The following is a 17,027-nucleotide window of genomic DNA, read 5'->3' on the forward strand; positions in this document are numbered from 1 at the left end:
ACTCAACTTGTCTTTTACTTTGCCTGGTACTCTAAGGATACACTCAGAGTCAGGGCGAGATTATACACCCCAAGTCACCCCAGGGCCTTTTGCCCTCTGTTTCGCACAGGCTGACCACCCTGCTGTTCCAGAAACTGCTGTCATTGGGTACCCACATGACATCAAGGGAGAAGGTAAGTGTCCCCTTCTCCCTCCTGTGGAGGTTCATTCTCAGCAGGATGCCCCAGTAGAAGGAACAACAGGTCTCTGAGGATGCAGTGACAGGCCCTATGGGCCACACTCTTGCCTTCCTGGTGAGAAAACTGAGCAAGGTAAGGATTAGGGGTCTGAGCTATGAAATGCCCAGATTTGCTGACTTTTAAGGATACTAGACCACAAGAAGTCATGACCTATTCTGCCCCTGACTAAGCCTGGAAAGTCACCTCTGTTCCTGATATCTCGGGGCACTTTCTAAGCCACATGCACGTTTTCCTGCCTACCTCCCTGCTTGGTGTTGGCACTAATGTCAGCTCTGCTGCGGCCGTACCTGTGCACTGGGCTACAGCAGGCTGTGTGCTGCACTGCTGCCCTGAGACACTGGGGAAACTTGTCCTATGATGCTAAGTGCATTTTGACATAACAAGGGAGGGCAGAGTAGGTATCAGAATGGTCTTAAACTAATGATTCCCCTCCTCCCTGGAGCCAGCCAATTCCTAAGTGGCTGTGTCTGGAAAGGACACTTTTGTGTTGCGACGGCAGGCCCTCAGCACTCACGCTGGTGTGACCTGGCCACATCCTAAGCCTGTGTAAGGTCATTTCCCCACAAAATGACCTTGTCTGCCCTGCCCAGTGGCCTGGGACTGAATGTTCTCTCTCCTCTTGGGGACATTCCACGTTACAGCTTGCTCCAACTGTCACCTGCTTCTTGTCTACACGTGTGTGCTGCTGTCCCAGTATTCACTCAAACATCTGAACTCTTTTCATGTCCTAAGTGGAACCTAAGCCCTCAGTCATGTCAAGTTTGCAGTCTTCCACCATGCGCTAGCCCCTCAGACACTGCCTTTTCTTTTCTTTTTATATTTTTATTTCACATCTATGGATGTTTTACCTGTGTGTGTGCCTGTGCACCATGTGTGTGCAGTGCCCACAGAGGATAGGGATGCACATGCATGCACTGGGGTGGGACATTGGAGTTCCTGGGCCTGGACTTACAAATGGTTATTAGCTGCCATAGGGAATAGGATCTAGGTCCTCTGGAAGAGTGGCTGGTGTTCTTAACTGCTGAGATGAGACGTATCTCTAGCCCTATCAAATACTTCCTTTGAATTGGCGTCTCGCAAAATTTAAAAGCCAATTAAGTGCTTTAAGAACAGTGTCCTTCATTCCCAGAGAACCAAACTGCTGATGTGACCGTGGCTCTGTTAGGGGGACCCAGGCATGTGGGAGAGCTGTTGGGACAGCCTCCAGCAGAGGCAGTGTCTAGATATCAGCAGGGTGGGAGGTGGTTAGCAGTGAGAACAGGTCCTCATGGGTGACTGGGAAGGTACCTTACTTGGATAGGGACCTGGACCACTTTTGGGGCGCCAGCATTTTACATCTCTGTGGTATAGGGATCTGCAGTGCGCTGGTGTGCTCCCAGCATTTGGAAACTGTGAAGGTTCAGTTTGCGTTTCCAGACAGTGTCAATGATTAAGTCTTGAACCTGAGAGGGCAAGGAACTGCTGAAAGCAGCCTGCGATCCAGACACCTTCTGCTTTGCCTTTGGGGGCTTATCAGTAGTACCTGGATGAACCCTAGAAAATATGAACAAGGTCAAAGAAACTGCATTGCAGAGGGAGAGCTTTAGATTGGGCAGGCTATGCTGGGCTGTGCTCTGCCTCAGCTGCTCCGTCTACATGTGGGCTCTTCAGGGGCACTTCCAGTGTGGTGCCCTGATGCTTGACACTTTCTTTAGGTCCTCTGGCCTCTTCCTGCTCTGGCAGCCACTCTCAGCATAGGTAGTATCGGTCCTTCAGTGCTTACAGGGCTGTTAGGAAAATTTACATATAGTATGTGTGATGCTAGCTAGGTGTTGCATTGGCTTCTAACAGATTTGGGATTCACAGGCAACCCATTCACAGTTTGTAGTTAATGTCAAACTGCTTGAACACACTTGCATGCTTGTACCGACTCCCTCTGAACGATGAAGCCCTTCGGTCTAGTTTGCCTAGGGCCTGAACATTGTGGGCTTTGGCTAGTCTCTTGCCTTGCTGGTTTATGACCTCTTGGACCTTGCACAGTTCTGTCTGGGTCTTAATCTGCTCCTCCACCACCCTTTATCCCTCCTCTGGAATCAATAATCCAGGTCTCTCTCCAATGTCACGTCAACTGCCAAGATGAAACAATGCAGTTCTTTCCTCTGAAGACCTCACAACCTGATAGGGTGGGGACAGAGAAGCTATCAGCCATTCTCAGAGACCAAAGACTCTAACTGATGGACAGAGTCAGGAAAAGGGTCACAGAGTTTAAATTAACCAAGCAGGGCTTTGAGGGATGAATAAGAGCTTTTCAGGTGGAGACTGGAGCCTCTCTAGTAGCAGCTTAGCTCTCTACATGCAGATCAAACATAGTGTGCGCAACAAGCAACCTTTAGTCAACATACTTAACACGCACCTACCATACTCCAGGCGTGATTTCCGGTGCTGAAGACACACCAGTGAACGTGAAGAAGGTGAGGCCTCTGCTATCATGGGCTCACCGGATGGGACAGGCAGGGAACAGAAAGGAGAGACAAGCACTGAACTGTAAGCACGGTCACCGAGGACGTTCCGCTTTGAAGCAGGTTCAGAAAGCCCAGGGGAAGGAAATGTTCAGGAGATGGGAGCCAGTGCAGAGCAGACAAATGAGTGGCTGGAAAGCTGCACAGTATGCAAACACTTCGTGAGGGGAGGGGCATTGCAAGGCAGCAGGAGGACAGGCGAGGTCAAACAGTAAAGTTAGATCTTTGTGTGGCAGTAGGACCCAGGGTACATCCTTTCTAGACCTCTCCAGGACTCTGAAAAGTGTTGCCTAGTGTGTGTGCTGACACCTGCGTTCACCTTGCAGCCTGGCAGAACTTTCTTCCATGATGGAGTCTTTCGAGCTTGACGTTTGATACTGTCTAACACAGTAGCCCCAGCATGCTCAACGGGCGGTGCAACGGGGGAATGTTGTGTGTGTGTGTGCGCACACGTGTGCGTGCCACACTCATGTATGTTTGTATAGTGCACATGCATGTGAGGCCAGAGGTCAGAGTCAAATGTCTTGCTCAGTTGTCCTCCACTGAAGTTTTTGAGACATGGTCTTTCGCTGAACCTGGAGCTCACTGATTGGCTAGGCTGGCTGGCCAGCAAGCTCCAGGGGGCCACCATCTCTGTTTCCCCAGAGCTGGAACCATAGGCATGCTCCACCTTGCCTGTTCAGCCTTTTTATCCAGGTGCTGTGGATTTGAACTCAGGGTATTATCCTTGTGTGGCACCTATTTTACTGAGTGAGCCATTTTCCCCAGCCTCAGGGAACACATTTTTAAGTTAAAAAGCTACCGTGCTAAGTAGCTATAGAGTTGTTGGGCACGGACCCACGTGCTTACTAGAGACACAATCTTGCGTCTCTCCAGGCAGCCCACACCATGCCTTCTTTTTTCTATTTTCTTTTTTAAAATTTTAATGATTTTTATTGAGCTCTACATTTTTCTCTGCTCCCCTCCCTGCGTCTTCCCACCCCTTCAGCCCTCTCCCAAGGTCCCCATGCTCCCAATTTACTCAGGAGATCTTGTCTTTTCCTACTTCCCGTGTAGATTAAATCTATGTAAGTCTCTCTTAGTGTCTCATTGTTGTCTAAGTTCTCTGGGATTGTGGTTTGTAGGCTGGTTTTTCTTTGCTTTATATTTAAAAACCACTTATCAGTGAGTACATGTGATAATTGTCTTTCTGTGTCTGGGTTACCTCACTCAAAATGATGTTTTCTAGTTCCATCCATTTGCTTGCAAAATTCAAGATGTCATTATTTTTTTCTGCTGTGTAGTACTCCATTGTGTAAATGTACCACAATTTCCTTATCCATTCTTCGGTCGAGGGGCATTTAGGTTGTTTCCAGGTTTTGGCTATGACAAATAAAGCTGCTATGAACATAGTTGAGCACATGTCCTTGTGGCACAATTGAGCATCCTTTGGATATATACCCAAAAGTGGTATTACTGGGTCTTGAGGAAGGTTGTTTCCTAATTTTCTGAGAAAACACCACATTGACATCCAAAGGGGCTGTACCAGCTTGCACTCCCACCAGCAATGCAGAAGTGTTCCCTTTTCCCCACAACCTCTCCAGGATAAGTTGTCATCAGTGTTTTTGATCTTGGCCATTTTTAAAGGTGTAAGATGGAACCTCAGAGTTGTTTTGATTTGCATTTCTCTGTTGACTAAGGATGTTGAACATTTCCTTAAGTGTCTCCCAGGCATTTTAGATTCCTCTGTTGAGAGTGCTCTGTTTAGCTCTGTTCTCCATTTTTTTTATTGGATTATTTTTTCTTTTCATTACCAATTTCTTGAGTTCTTTGTATACTTTGGAGATCAGACCTCTGTCTGATGTGGGGTTGGTGAAAATCTTTTCCCATTCTGTAGGCTATCATTTTGTCTTGTTGACCATGTCCTTTGCTTTACAGAAGCTTTTCAGTTTCAGGAGGTCCCATTTATTAGTTGTTTCTCTCAGTGTCTGCGCTGCTGGGGTTATATTTAGGAAGTGGTCTCCTGTGCCAATGCATTCAAGTGTACTTCCCACTTTCTCTTCTATGAGGTTCAGTGTTGTTGGTTTTATGTTGAGGTCTTTGATCCATTTGGACTTGAGTTTTGTGCATGGTGATAGATATGGATCTATTTTCATTCTTCTACATGTTGATATCCAGTTTTGCCAGCACCACTTGTTAAATATGCTTTCTTTTTCCCATTTGATATTTTTTGCTTCTTTGTCAAAAACCAGGTGTTCGAAGATGTGTGGATTAATATCCAGGTCCTCGATCTGGAACACCATGCCTTTTTTCACAGTGGAGGGAAAGAACGTTAGGTCACATGGTTGAGGTCACACGCAGCCATCAGCGCTGTTGCTGTGTCACACTCTCAAGCATGCATGACTACCCATGCGGGACGCAGGCAGAGCTACTCTTGGGGCTGCTTTCACTTGCTGTGCCTTGGCATGCTTCTTCAGGGTTGCAGGAAGGGAAGCCGTTGCTACTCTGTAACGGTCTCAGGACTTGGCAACCCTCTAGGTTACAGCAGCTGTGAGCACAGATTCAAACCGGACTCGGGACCTAGCATGCTGAGTCTTTGCTCTCTTTCCAGCTGCGTTTGCCTTCATCGTGCTGAAAGACGACACCAGTGACACAAACGTGGTAGTAAACGAACTCAAGTTGGCAGTGGCCACCAAGATTGCTAAGTACGCTGTGCCTGACCAGATCCTGGTGAGTCAACTCCCCCTCGGGGGGGGGGGGATAGCATGGCTCTCAGTCTCCTCTGTTTTCCACAAATGGCAAACAATGCTGAACTTTTACAAGCCTAGGGCTCCTTTTCCACCAATGTCAAAACTGTCCCCGGTGGTTTGGGTTTCCCGCATGTTTTTCCCGAGACTGGAAAGGGTCATAGCATTTGAAGTTTACAGCACACACCTGTTTAGGACACAGCCCTAGGCAAGGCTAGATGCTGTTTGTATGCCAGCCTTTGAAGGCTGGCTTCAGGTACAGGGCTGAACGATAAGGAGAATAGAATTTTGTTCTTTTTTTCTTTCCGTGGGGCTAGGTGTGCATTTCCTTTCTGTCTCTGTGACAGAATGCCTGGGATAATACACTTAAATGGTAGAAGGTTTTATTTTGGTTCACAGTGACAGTTTGTGGTTGGTTGGTTGGTTGGGCTGTGTTTTGGCCTGTGCCCACATTGCTTGTTCTGGTGTGAAACATGGGGATAAAACGAAGCTGCTTAAATCAGGGTAGCTGAGAAAGGGAGGAGCTGTGGTACTAACATGTCCTTCAAAGGCTCTCTCCTGAATGAGCTAACTTTCTTTCATTAGGCCCCACCTTCTAAAAGTTCCACTGTCTCCGAATAATAGCATGAACTGGCAATCATACTTTAACATATTCTTTGGAGGGCACTTGAGATTCAAATCCTGAGAGTATTGAACCCTGAACCCAGAAACTTATGAATGCTGAGCATGCGCTCCACTGCTGAGCTATGCTCACCCGGATTCCAGATTTGAAAGATTCCAGAGACATGGGAAGCACCAGAGTCCCCAGCCCCACGTGGTTTCCTATTCCCAGCAAGAGGTCAGTTCCTGCAGGAAGGCCCGGGCCACCCCTTAGTCTCTTCAGGGTTTTCCTTCCTTCCCTGACACCTCTCCGTATTGATTTCTGGGTTTGGGATTCTCTGAGGCAGGAAGAGTCTGGCTCCCCTTCATATTGCCCACACTGCTGGCCTACCAGCTGAACTTGTGATATGGATTATCTTCAAAGACAGTAATTATTAAAAATCTTATATACTTGAAGCCCTGGATTTAGTCTCCAGCTAGTACTGCCAATACCACACAAACACACACACACCCTCCCAAACACAGCTCTTGAAGTATTACCATTTGCATCAAACTGTAAGACAATGCTTAGTGGCTTTTACCCAAACTAAGTCCCAGGCTCGGGATGAGGAGGAACCCACTCAAGTATAGTGGTAGGCAAAGGAGGTCCAGCAGTCAGACCTGGAGTGGGGGGCGGGTCAGCAAAGCTTTGTCACAGGTTAGATCATGTCCTTTGGGTTGATTTCCGCTTCAGTGTCAGGTTGCAGGGGGATTAAGACCTTGTTTGGCTCATATATCAGGCAGCTGCTGCGGAGTTCTCATTGAGAAGTGTCAGCCTCCATGGGAGAACTCTTATCTCTGTACAGTGAGACGCCGGCACAGGGGACGCTGTCCAGATCCTAACACCACCTATCTTTGCCAGGTGGTGAAGCGTCTCCCCAAAACCAGATCTGGGAAGGTGATGAGGAGGCTGCTAAGGAAGATCATCACCAGCAAGGGGCAGGATCTAGGGGACACCACCACCCTGGAGGACCCCAGTGTCATCTCAGAAATTCTGAGCGCCTTCCAGAAGTATGAAGACAAGCGGGCTGCCACCAAGTGAGGTGTGCCTGTGTCTCTGCTCAGACAAGGCTGCGCCAGATCCCTGGCAGTCCTCAGGGAAAGGACCTGTGAAGGTGTCTTGTTCCATCTGAGCACATGACCTCTCTATGATCCCTCTGCGGTCCCTATGTGGGGCCAAAGCCCCTGTTTTCCTTTTGCAGCCCAGAGGGCCACTTCTGTAGGGGAGGCCTTTGTCCTACATCTGGTTTCCAGAGTGAAGTCACAACGGGCAGTGAGCCAGCACAGGGCCTCCAGAGGACTATTCACTGCTTAGTTCCAAAGCTCTTATGCCTTCTCCAGATGTGTCGAGATATAAAATGCAGATGTTTTATTTTTTGTACTTTTCTATTTGGGGAGAATAACAGAACACTCGAATGTAATATGAACATTAACATTTAGTCTCTCTCTCTCTCTCTCTCTCTCTCTCTCTCTCTCTCTCTCTCTCTCTCTCTTTATCTCATACACACACAGAGGAATTGGGAAAATTCTCCCTTCTTGTCTCCCCAGGGAAACATGAAGATAACAGAGTGTACTTTTTATTAGAATTTGGTGTGCTTGACGTCCAAATCGGAGATGTTTGTGCCTCTGTCTTACACACAACTGCTAGACCTAGTTGCCACGTTCACTTCCGGTGTCTGTTTCATATTCGGTTCATTTGGTTTATGCCATAGAACAGACTCGACAATTCTTCTGTTTCGCATGTTAGGGTTTGCACTCAGGGCCTTCTGCACACTAGGCAAGCACTCTACCTCTGAGCTACACACCAGCTCCTCTCACTCTCAAGCGACAGGGCGAATGTCCCCCCTTTCACTTGTGAAATCATTTGGGTTTGTTTCTCTAAGCTGTGATCTGGAAGGAGCTTCTTTCCCCAAGGTGCCTCTTAGTAGGAGATTGCCATTGCTTCAACTATGTGAGGTCGTTCGTGGGAGTCAGCTAAAACTCAGGTGTCTTACTAAGGTTCTGGGCTCCTGAAGACTCTGCCTATCCTATCTTTTATGGTTGGGGCAGCAAGAACCACTGTGGTCCAATGAAGACACTTGATGCTCCCTAGCAAGTCCCCTCTCAATGTGCCTTACGTCCTCTGGACGTTGGTGGGTGATCCAGATTGTGAAGTCATGGAAAGCTTATTCTGTAGCGAGGTGTGGCTAAGCGTGGGAGGCCTGAGCGTGTGACCGCTCTGTGAGCAGGGCCCCCGGGGGCGGAGGAAGACTATTCTGTCTGGTCCATAGCACTTAGCTCTGTGGGTATTTCAGGGGTATTTTAGTTATTGCACACCTACTGTGAGTTTAACCTGTGTTGACTTGGGTAACGGGGTAAATACGCTGACACTTCCGGGAGGCGGAGCGGTTGTAGTATGTATAAATATCGAATAAATAGACCTCTGTTACAATCAGCAATAAAAAATGCCTTGTGATGGACTTGGTTGACTGTAGTTACTATACCCTTTGGGAAATGGCTTAGGTTTCCAGGTGGCTGATACAAGCTGTCAGAATGATCTACAGAAACACTCAAATAAAGCTTTATTTTGCTCACTCTCTTTTGACTTTTTTGGTTATTTTTTTTTGTTTTTGTTTTGTTTTTTTAGCTGATGCTGCTCTATTTTGTTTCTTCCTGATGTTGGAGATGGACACTAGTGAGGCCAGCACTCACCTCAGACTTCCATGGCTCTTTTCCTCCCTGAATACAATCCTAAGGGAAAAACTATAAGGGGTCTATTCACTCAAAAGATAGCACACAAAAAAGTGTTGGTTGGTAAGTGTGTTCATGTGGGTGTGTGTTTGTTTACGTGTGTGGAGGTGCATTTGTGTGTGTGGATGTGCAAACATGCATGTGTGGGTGCATGTGGAGGCCAGAAAACAACCTTGTAATAGTATCTACCTTTTGTTTTTAAGACAGCGTCTTTCACTGGTTTGGCTGGGCAGTGAACCCTAGAGAATCTGTTTCCACCCCCTCACTGCTGGGGTTACAAGTGAACAGTTATCTATCCTATTTATGCCTGCCTATTTACTACGGGTTCTGGGGCTAGAACTCATGTCCCCATGCTTGCAAGGCAAACAATTTAGGAAGTCAAGCTATCATCACGCTGCTTCTGGAAAAGCCACCATTTCTGCGGGGAAACCACCCCCTGACTTAGTTAAGTGGCCAACTCTGTCTGTAGGAGTGAGGTTATAATGCTCATTCCCGAGTATCACGGGACCCAGCCTAAGGGACAAACTCAAGTATGGTCATGTGACACTGTCAGGGCTACCAAGAAACACATGAAGACAGTGTGGAAGTTGCCTCTTATCTACCACTTGCTTGACAAGAAATGATGTGGCCTGTCTGAAGAATAAAGACCCAGGGATTAATGACAACCTTAGAAAGCTACCTGCCTATTTCTCTGAGAACTACCTCTCTTGAGTTTTTGTCTCCTTGAAATTCCTAACAAAGATCCAAGTTCTTGGTACTGCGGTGCAGAGAGACGAGCAGGCAGCTGCTAGAGAGATGGGTACATTAAGATTGGTCAGTCTCAACAGAGTCTCTCAGAAGTGTAAAAGATCATGTGTTTGATGTTCATACCCATAAAGGCAAATTAAAGTCAGACTCAGGTTGGGTAGTGGTGGTGCATGCTTTTAATCCCAACATTCAGGAGGTAGATGGATCTCTGTGAGTTCGAGGCCATTCTGGTCTACAGAGCAAGTTCTAGGACAGGCTCCAAAGCTACACATGAAAACCGTGTCTCAAAAAAAAAAAAAAAAAAAAAAAGGCAGACCCAGGAAGCAACTGCACCTTCTGCGATGTTTCATTTAAAGTCACTAAAACGAAAGCTACTACACTCAGGAAATACAGCTTTATAAGCATGATTGACAGTCCTAGTTAGTCTTTAATAATGTGTGGCTTTATTTAACAAAGGAGGCTTAGTAGGCAAAGGTGCTTGCTGTCAACCCTGATGACCTGAGTTCAAGTCCTAGGGCCCACGTAGTGGAAGGAGAGAACAGACCTCTGCGGGTTGTCCTCTGACCTCCACATGCGCACTGTGGTGCACACACAAAGACACACATATGCAAATGGGCAGAAATGTCAAAAATGTATGGCGATGAAATGGCTATCACTTACCTTGACTGCCAAAAGGAAATTACAGGAAATGTCGGGGAGCCTCCATCCCTGGCATATTCGCAGCAGCTGAAGTCATGGTGAAAAAGAGGTTTGTGGTTCCTGCAGTTCCTCCATTCTATTGGCCATAACGCATAGAGAGTGAGCTGCCTTGTAGTCCTGGTTCTGGGCCTGCTTGGCAGCTGGGTTGGTTAGCCTGCCAGCTTTCCCTCGTCCTCAGCACCCAGGCGAGCTCTCCAGCACCCAGTGTAGCAGACAACAAGGAGCAGGGCCAGTTCTCCTGCTCTCTTGCCTTCAGGGCCAACTCACAGCACTCACTCACACCACCAGGGCCAACTCTACTGTTTTGCCCAGGCAGGGTCCCTGACCCTGGTCATCTCATGGCATACCAGGGAGGGGACAGGGGAGCTCTCCTGCTCTCACACCCACAGGCCTGGCTCACCTGCACCCCTGCCAACAGGGTCAGTTTTAATGTGCTGCCCAAGCGAGGTGCCATGCCTGCTCCCCCATGTGCTGAAACTGGGGGGAGGGGAGGGAGCGGGCCAGTTCTCCCACCCTGGTGGCCAGTTCTCTCACCTTGCCACAGGTGATGAGGGCCCAGGGGAGGGGTCATTGTTTCCTTTCCCATGGTACCATATGGCAGATGAGGGGTGGGCAGGGCCAGTCCTCCTGCTCTCACGGCCACTCCCGCACCTGTCTCCCACTCGACAACAGATTCAGCTCTATTGTGCTGCCCAGGCGAGGTGCGGGGAGTGCTCTCCTCAGTGCTGCTGCCCCGGAGCAGGAAGTGCCAATTCTTCCAGCTCTCCCACCCACTGCAGGCAGCGAGGGGTGGGGGCGGGGCGGGGAGGCCACCTCTCCCTCTTCTCCCCCCTTATGGTAGATGAAGGGTGTGGCCGGATTGCCCACTCGCGAGACCACCTGTGTCCGTAGGGTCAGTTCTTTGATGCTGCCTGCGCTAGGTGCAGCGCCCACTCTCCCACAGCTGGTGAGGGGCAGGATCAGCTCTCCCACTCTCGTGACTCCTGCGACCAGCTTTTCCCGCCTGTGGTAGGTGGCAAGGGGTGAGCCAGGAGGAGCAAGGTGGTATCACTCTCCCTCTCCCATACCACTGTGTGACAGTCTGTGGGCTTAGCTCTCCCACTCTTGTGTATTCCGGGCTGGCTCTCTTGCACCCCTACCAGCAGGGAGAGTTCCACTGGGCTGCCCTGGGGGAGGTGCAGGGCCCACTCTCCAGAGTGGTGCAGTTGGTGGGGGGACAGGTCCCGTTCTCCCTAGTAATAGCTTGATTTTTAAAGGGATCTTGTTATGAACTTTGAGGTTCTTTCTGAATGGGTTAATTTGGATAGAAAAGTAGCCTAGATCTAGACCAAAGGGAACAGTTTTTAGGTCCAGACTGAGGGAGTATTTTCTAGGTGTAGACTGAGGGGTTGTCCTTTATCTCTGGACCAAAGGAATGCAGTCTAGCTCTAGACCAAAAGGCCACATTAGAGATGTAGGCCAAGAGGATGCTTCCCACACGTGGTGATTTTTCTTTTAATTAATTATTATTTTTTGAGAAAATGTGCCAGTGAGCGTCAGCTACATCTAATCTGATGTATAGAATTCCCACTGTCATCTTGTTCAAATATTTTGTTGGGTAACAGGATTAAACCAATTAAATAGGATATTTCTGAGTCTGTTGATACTTTCTTTTTTCTTTTCTTCCTATCTTCCTTTCCTTTTTTTGGTGCTGGGAATGGAACCCAGGGTCCCTGGTTCACTAAGCCTCCGTTAGTGACAGCCCTGGCACCCTGCCAATTCAGTTTTAACTATGGTATCAAACATAGGTATAAACAACTTTGACTAAGAACCAAGTGTCTGTGACACCACTCCATGCTCACGCTGAAGCCCTACACATAAAGGGGTGGTCTTAGGAGGAAGTTGATGGGGTCAGGAGGGTGATACCTTCATGAGCGGTGCCATTCTAAAAAGATGTGGAAGCACCTACTTCCTCCCTGTGCAGGACACAGCAGGGACATTGCAGGACAGGCAAGCCAGGAAGTAGTTCCTTACCAAACATGCAGTCTGCCAGTGTCTTGGTCTTACTTTTCCAGTCTCTAGAACTGTTTGAAATGACCGCCATTTGAGCCACCCAGTGTACAGCATTCTGTTATAGCAACCCAATGTTTTTACTTCATACCGTACTGGGGATAAAGGGGGGCTGCTGGAGAGATAGATGGCTTCCAGACTGTTCAAATTCTGAGGATAAGCTAGCTGCCTCCCTCTAAATAGATAAGGACTTCAATACAAAGACGTTATGGAAGTTATCAGGCAAACAGCATGTACACTTGCATGACTGTTTACATTCCGGGGGGCCTGCAACAGGGCTCCTTTGGTTACCATGGAGTTGATCAACAGAGGCTCTGGGCTTCTGGGCACGGTTCCACCTTCTAGTGCTCAGGATTCCTTGTCTGTGTTTATTTGGTATTGGTGCCCTTCTTCTGCCCTTCTACAGAGGAGCTGCTGGGTCTCCAACCTCGCCCAGCCGGCAGAGGCATCGGCCTTTCTGAAATTTCTATTGGCATTGCGATGTCTTCGCCCCACCGGTTGTTTAGAAGGCAGTTATGGTGGTCTCAATGAAAATATCCCCTGGAAGGGTATGTATTTGAACACTTGGCCCCAGTTGGTGGCGCTGTTCAGGGAGGTTTAGGAGGTTGTAACCTTGATGGAGCAAGGTCATCCTTTAAGGCCAGCTTTGAGATTTCATAGTCTCCCTCACCCTTTCCCAGTTCCTGTGTGTCTGAGGTTGAGTTTGTGGCTCTCAGTTCCCCGCTCCTCTTGCCACACCTGCTTTCTGCCTTGCCTCCCTGCTGTGATGGATTCTTATCCTTCTGGAACCTCAGCCATAATAAACTCTTTTCCCCCATTTTTTTTTGGTGGGGGGCATTTTCTCACAGCAACACAAAAGTAACTAATATAGTGACTATTCTAAGGGGAAAAACCCAAACAACATTCTCTCTCTCTCTCTCTCTCTCTCTCTCTCTCTCTCTCTCTCTTCTCTCTCTTTTGACTTTTTAAGCTTTTTAGCCTAGATTGGTGTGGAATTGCTAGGTAGCCCAGGTTGGCCTTGAATTCCTATTCAGCCTGCCTCGCCTCCCAAGTGCTGGGAGATAGGTGTGATCACCTGGTGGAGAGCTTCTAAATTTCGAAGTGTGTGCATTTTTCAGGGCTTTGTTGTTGTTGTTTGAGACAAAAATCTTGATATGTAGCATAAGTTTTCCTGGAACCCGTGACCCTCACACCTCTGCCTCAGACGTGTGTAACTAGCTCTGTCTATTTTCCAGCCTCTGCCACAGTGGTTTAGCTCATTTACATGTTGTCCTGACAATACCGTGTCAGGGTTTCAGTCCTCTGAAGCTGGTAGAGGCTTCCTTTCTGCGTCAGATGACAACCATCTCTCTTACTTCCCTCCCTTATTTGTGTGTGTGCATGTATTTATGTGTGTGCTTGTGTCTGTATGCGTGTGAATATGTGTGTGCATATGTGTGTGTGTATGTGTGTGTGTGTGTTTCACAGGGTCTGATATAGCCCAGACTGGGCTTGATTTTACTGTGTATACTGTGTAGGAAGACCTCGAACTTCTGATCCTTGTACTTCCATCTCCCAAGTATTGGAATTACAAGCATGTGCTACTATTTTGGAGATTACAGGTACGCATTACTGAAGATGGACATTTAAAAGAAATCCCACACTAGCTCAGAACTGAGTATAAAAGAGGGTTATTTATCTAGGTGTATACTCACAGATTATAGTCCTCTGCACAAATGGGGAACAGGAACTGAATCATGCCACCAGAAGAGAGATTGGATGTGTGCATTACATCAGCATATATAGTATACCAAGTAGGTGGTAACTTAAAGGCTATTGGCTGTAGGAATTCCTACAGCACCTCCCCCTTTTATTTAGATAAGAGAGTTCTAAGATTAATAATACAAAATTATATACAATAAGAACAACTATCAGGCATAAAAATTAGAATTACAACCAGCATAAACAATATCAAGCAAGAAACATGTGATAAATGTTTCAATAATTATCCTATCCTAAGGAGTTTAAGTCTTGTATAATAAATAACTTGGCCAAGTCATGAGAAGAAAGTAACTACAACTATCTAGTCTTCAAGTCCATCGAAGACCCAATAAAGGAAATAATATTACTTGAGTAAGCAGGAAGTACGATCAAGCAACTTACAAAATGTGCAACAAATAACAGAGACAACTGGCTACCTGGGAATCACCCAAAGTCTAATTTGCAACGTTGAAACAACCAACTTTGGCAAAGGAAGGCCTAGATTAACTGACGGACCATTTTCAGAGGCAGGAAAAATTTCAAAACTGTCTTACCCTGTCTTGGCAAGATTTGACAGTCTTTTTTCTTGTTCTGTCCAGATATCATGCATTTTGTCAGTGGTTGATGCAAGGGTAGTTCCTTGCCCAAAGGCCAGGTTTGCCAAGAAGAAAACAAGCTCCAAGTGGAGGTCTTCAGTGCTCAACATTCTCTGGGGATAGATCTGTGCTGCCAGGAGCAATTGTGTCTCACGTCAACAGAACCCTAAGCTATTTAAATGCCATATTCTACAGCTCTTTTAAGTGGCTGAAGATTACCTATCTATGCAGAATACAATCTCTATGTATCTAAAGAACCTGATTAGTCTAACTATAGGTATGACAAACGTGGATGACTATTGACCTATAATTCTTAATACCTATATAACTTAAGGATTCAGACTTCATATTAGAATCTTAAACAGTCTTTAAGCAACTGTGCAACAAATGAGGACAATGACCTCAAAATGCAAACAGTGTATAAGTATCTTGATCGGAGGTAGAAATGTATATTGCAATATGCTAAATATATCTTAAAATTGTATGAATATACAAAATGCCTTAAGCAAAGGTATGCATGCATGCATACAATATGACAAAATAAGTTTGCCTAAGTATACAAATATTTTAGACAAAAATAGGAACATATTCAATATAACTTAAGTTTGTATCAATATACAAGAATCTATATCAATGTAAATTGCCTATAAATAACAGCTCAAAGTATTCACTCTATTACTCACTATTGTTAGTGTGAGTGAGCTCACACTAATCTATTATCCCATCCAATTTCCCTTTTTTTTTTTTTTAAAAAAGAGATCCCTGAGCTTACCTAATTTTTCCCCAACCCCAAATCCTATAACATTTATAATCAACCCTTAAATGATGTCCCTAACCCTGAGGACAAACTTTGTTGGGAGAGGGGACGTCGTCTTCTAGAATTACTTCCAGGTGTCAAGGGGGCGATGTTCTTTTTGTGGGATCCTGTGAAAGTAAAATGATGGTTAAGTTCCAAGATTACTGTCTTGTATAATTGCAAATAGTCTCTGAGTATTCAGTAGGGTTTTTCTGAGGTTCCTATTTAGAGTTCTGACCAGAACGTTGTAAAAAAGTGCACCGTTTCAGCTAATCAAGTTGGAACCATCTTGAGTAGCTGGTACTCAAAACAGGTCTTAGAGTAGTGCTATCAGCATCATGACATCATATCAACCAGGTGGCGTTGTTGTTGTGGGGCCCCATGTTCTTCCTGGAAACTTCAAAGATTACTGGAGGAAAATTCATCATTCATTGTAGAAAACTTGAACATTAATTGTATAGACATTTACAGACATATATATGCAATGAAGGTATGATAGAGACAAAAATAGGTATGAAGAAAAGTAATTTTTTTTCTAAATTCTTTTTCTTTCTCTCCTATATCACATTACCATATGTAATCTCTACTGACAATTTTTAAAATAACAATCATAGCTGAGATGAAAAGGAAGTAGTATATTCTGTAACCACTGGGGAAAATATTCTGTACACATCTACTAGGTGAGTTTTGCCAATCATATTGCCTGTGTTTTCTTTTATTTGCAGTTTCTGAATGAAACACAATCAAAACCTCTCACCGTGGGTGTGGATTTGTCTGTTTCCTTTTATTATTTATGTATATATGTATAGTTTATTGTATATTATGTGCTATTTTAAACCATTATTAAAATCTTGATAGAAAACACTATTTCTTTTTAAGAGGTGTTCCTCTTTGTCCTTTTATTTATTTATTTATTTGTTAGCTTGTTTATTTGTTTGAGACAGGGTCTCCCTATGTAGCCCTGGAGCTCACTATATAGCCCAGGCTGGGCTTGAGCTCACAGAGATTCTCCTACCTCTGCCTCCTGAGTGCTGGGACTTAAAGCCAGAGTCTCTGGAAGAACAATGCTCTTAACCACCAACCCATCTCTACAGCTCGTTTGATTCGTTTTTATTTATCATGCTGAGGCTTCGGGCTTCTTGGACCTCTTGCTTGATATCTATGTATGTCAGTTTTGGAAATGTCTTAAATGTCACTTCTCTGAATACTGTTCTTGTTATTCTCTCCTGCTATTTTTAGGACCCCTGATTTCCCATAGTTGGAAAGTATCACATTCTATTTTCTCTATCTCTTTCTGCCCTGAAAACAGATGCTGCGATAAAAGCTTGAATGTAGGTATGCAACTTAAGAATATCGTTCCAGGCCAGGCGGTGGTGGCTCACACCTTTAATTCCAGCAGGGAAGCAGAGGCAGGGGAATCTCTCTGAGTTCGAGGCCAGACTGGTCTACAAGAACTAGTTTTAGGACAGGTTTGGCAAACTTCAAAGCTACAGAGAAACACTGTCTCGAACCCATCCACCCCCCAAAAAAGAAAAGAATACAATTCCAGGAACAAGCATGACACACAG

At 46.0% G+C, this 17,027-nt stretch overlaps 1 protein-coding gene across 1 annotated transcript in view; it reads left to right on the forward strand.

Moving 5' to 3' along the window:
* The window catches only part of Acss1 (acyl-CoA synthetase short chain family member 1), a 49,091-nt gene extending 40,411 nt beyond the window's left edge, over positions 1-8,680 (forward strand). The window contains exons 12-14 of the mRNA XM_057781320.1: positions 110-173; positions 5,328-5,446; positions 6,965-8,680. Coding sequence (XP_057637303.1) covers positions 110-173; positions 5,328-5,446; positions 6,965-7,144 — 363 coding nt within the window. The 3' untranslated portion in view covers positions 7,145-8,680. The remainder of the gene's footprint in view (positions 1-109; positions 174-5,327; positions 5,447-6,964) is intronic.
* Positions 8,681-17,027: the final 8,347 nt, after the last annotated feature.

This window comes from Chionomys nivalis, chromosome 9, assembly GCF_950005125.1.
Source record: "Chionomys nivalis chromosome 9, mChiNiv1.1, whole genome shotgun sequence".
In the NCBI taxonomy this organism is placed as follows: domain Eukaryota; kingdom Metazoa; phylum Chordata; class Mammalia; order Rodentia; family Cricetidae; genus Chionomys; species Chionomys nivalis.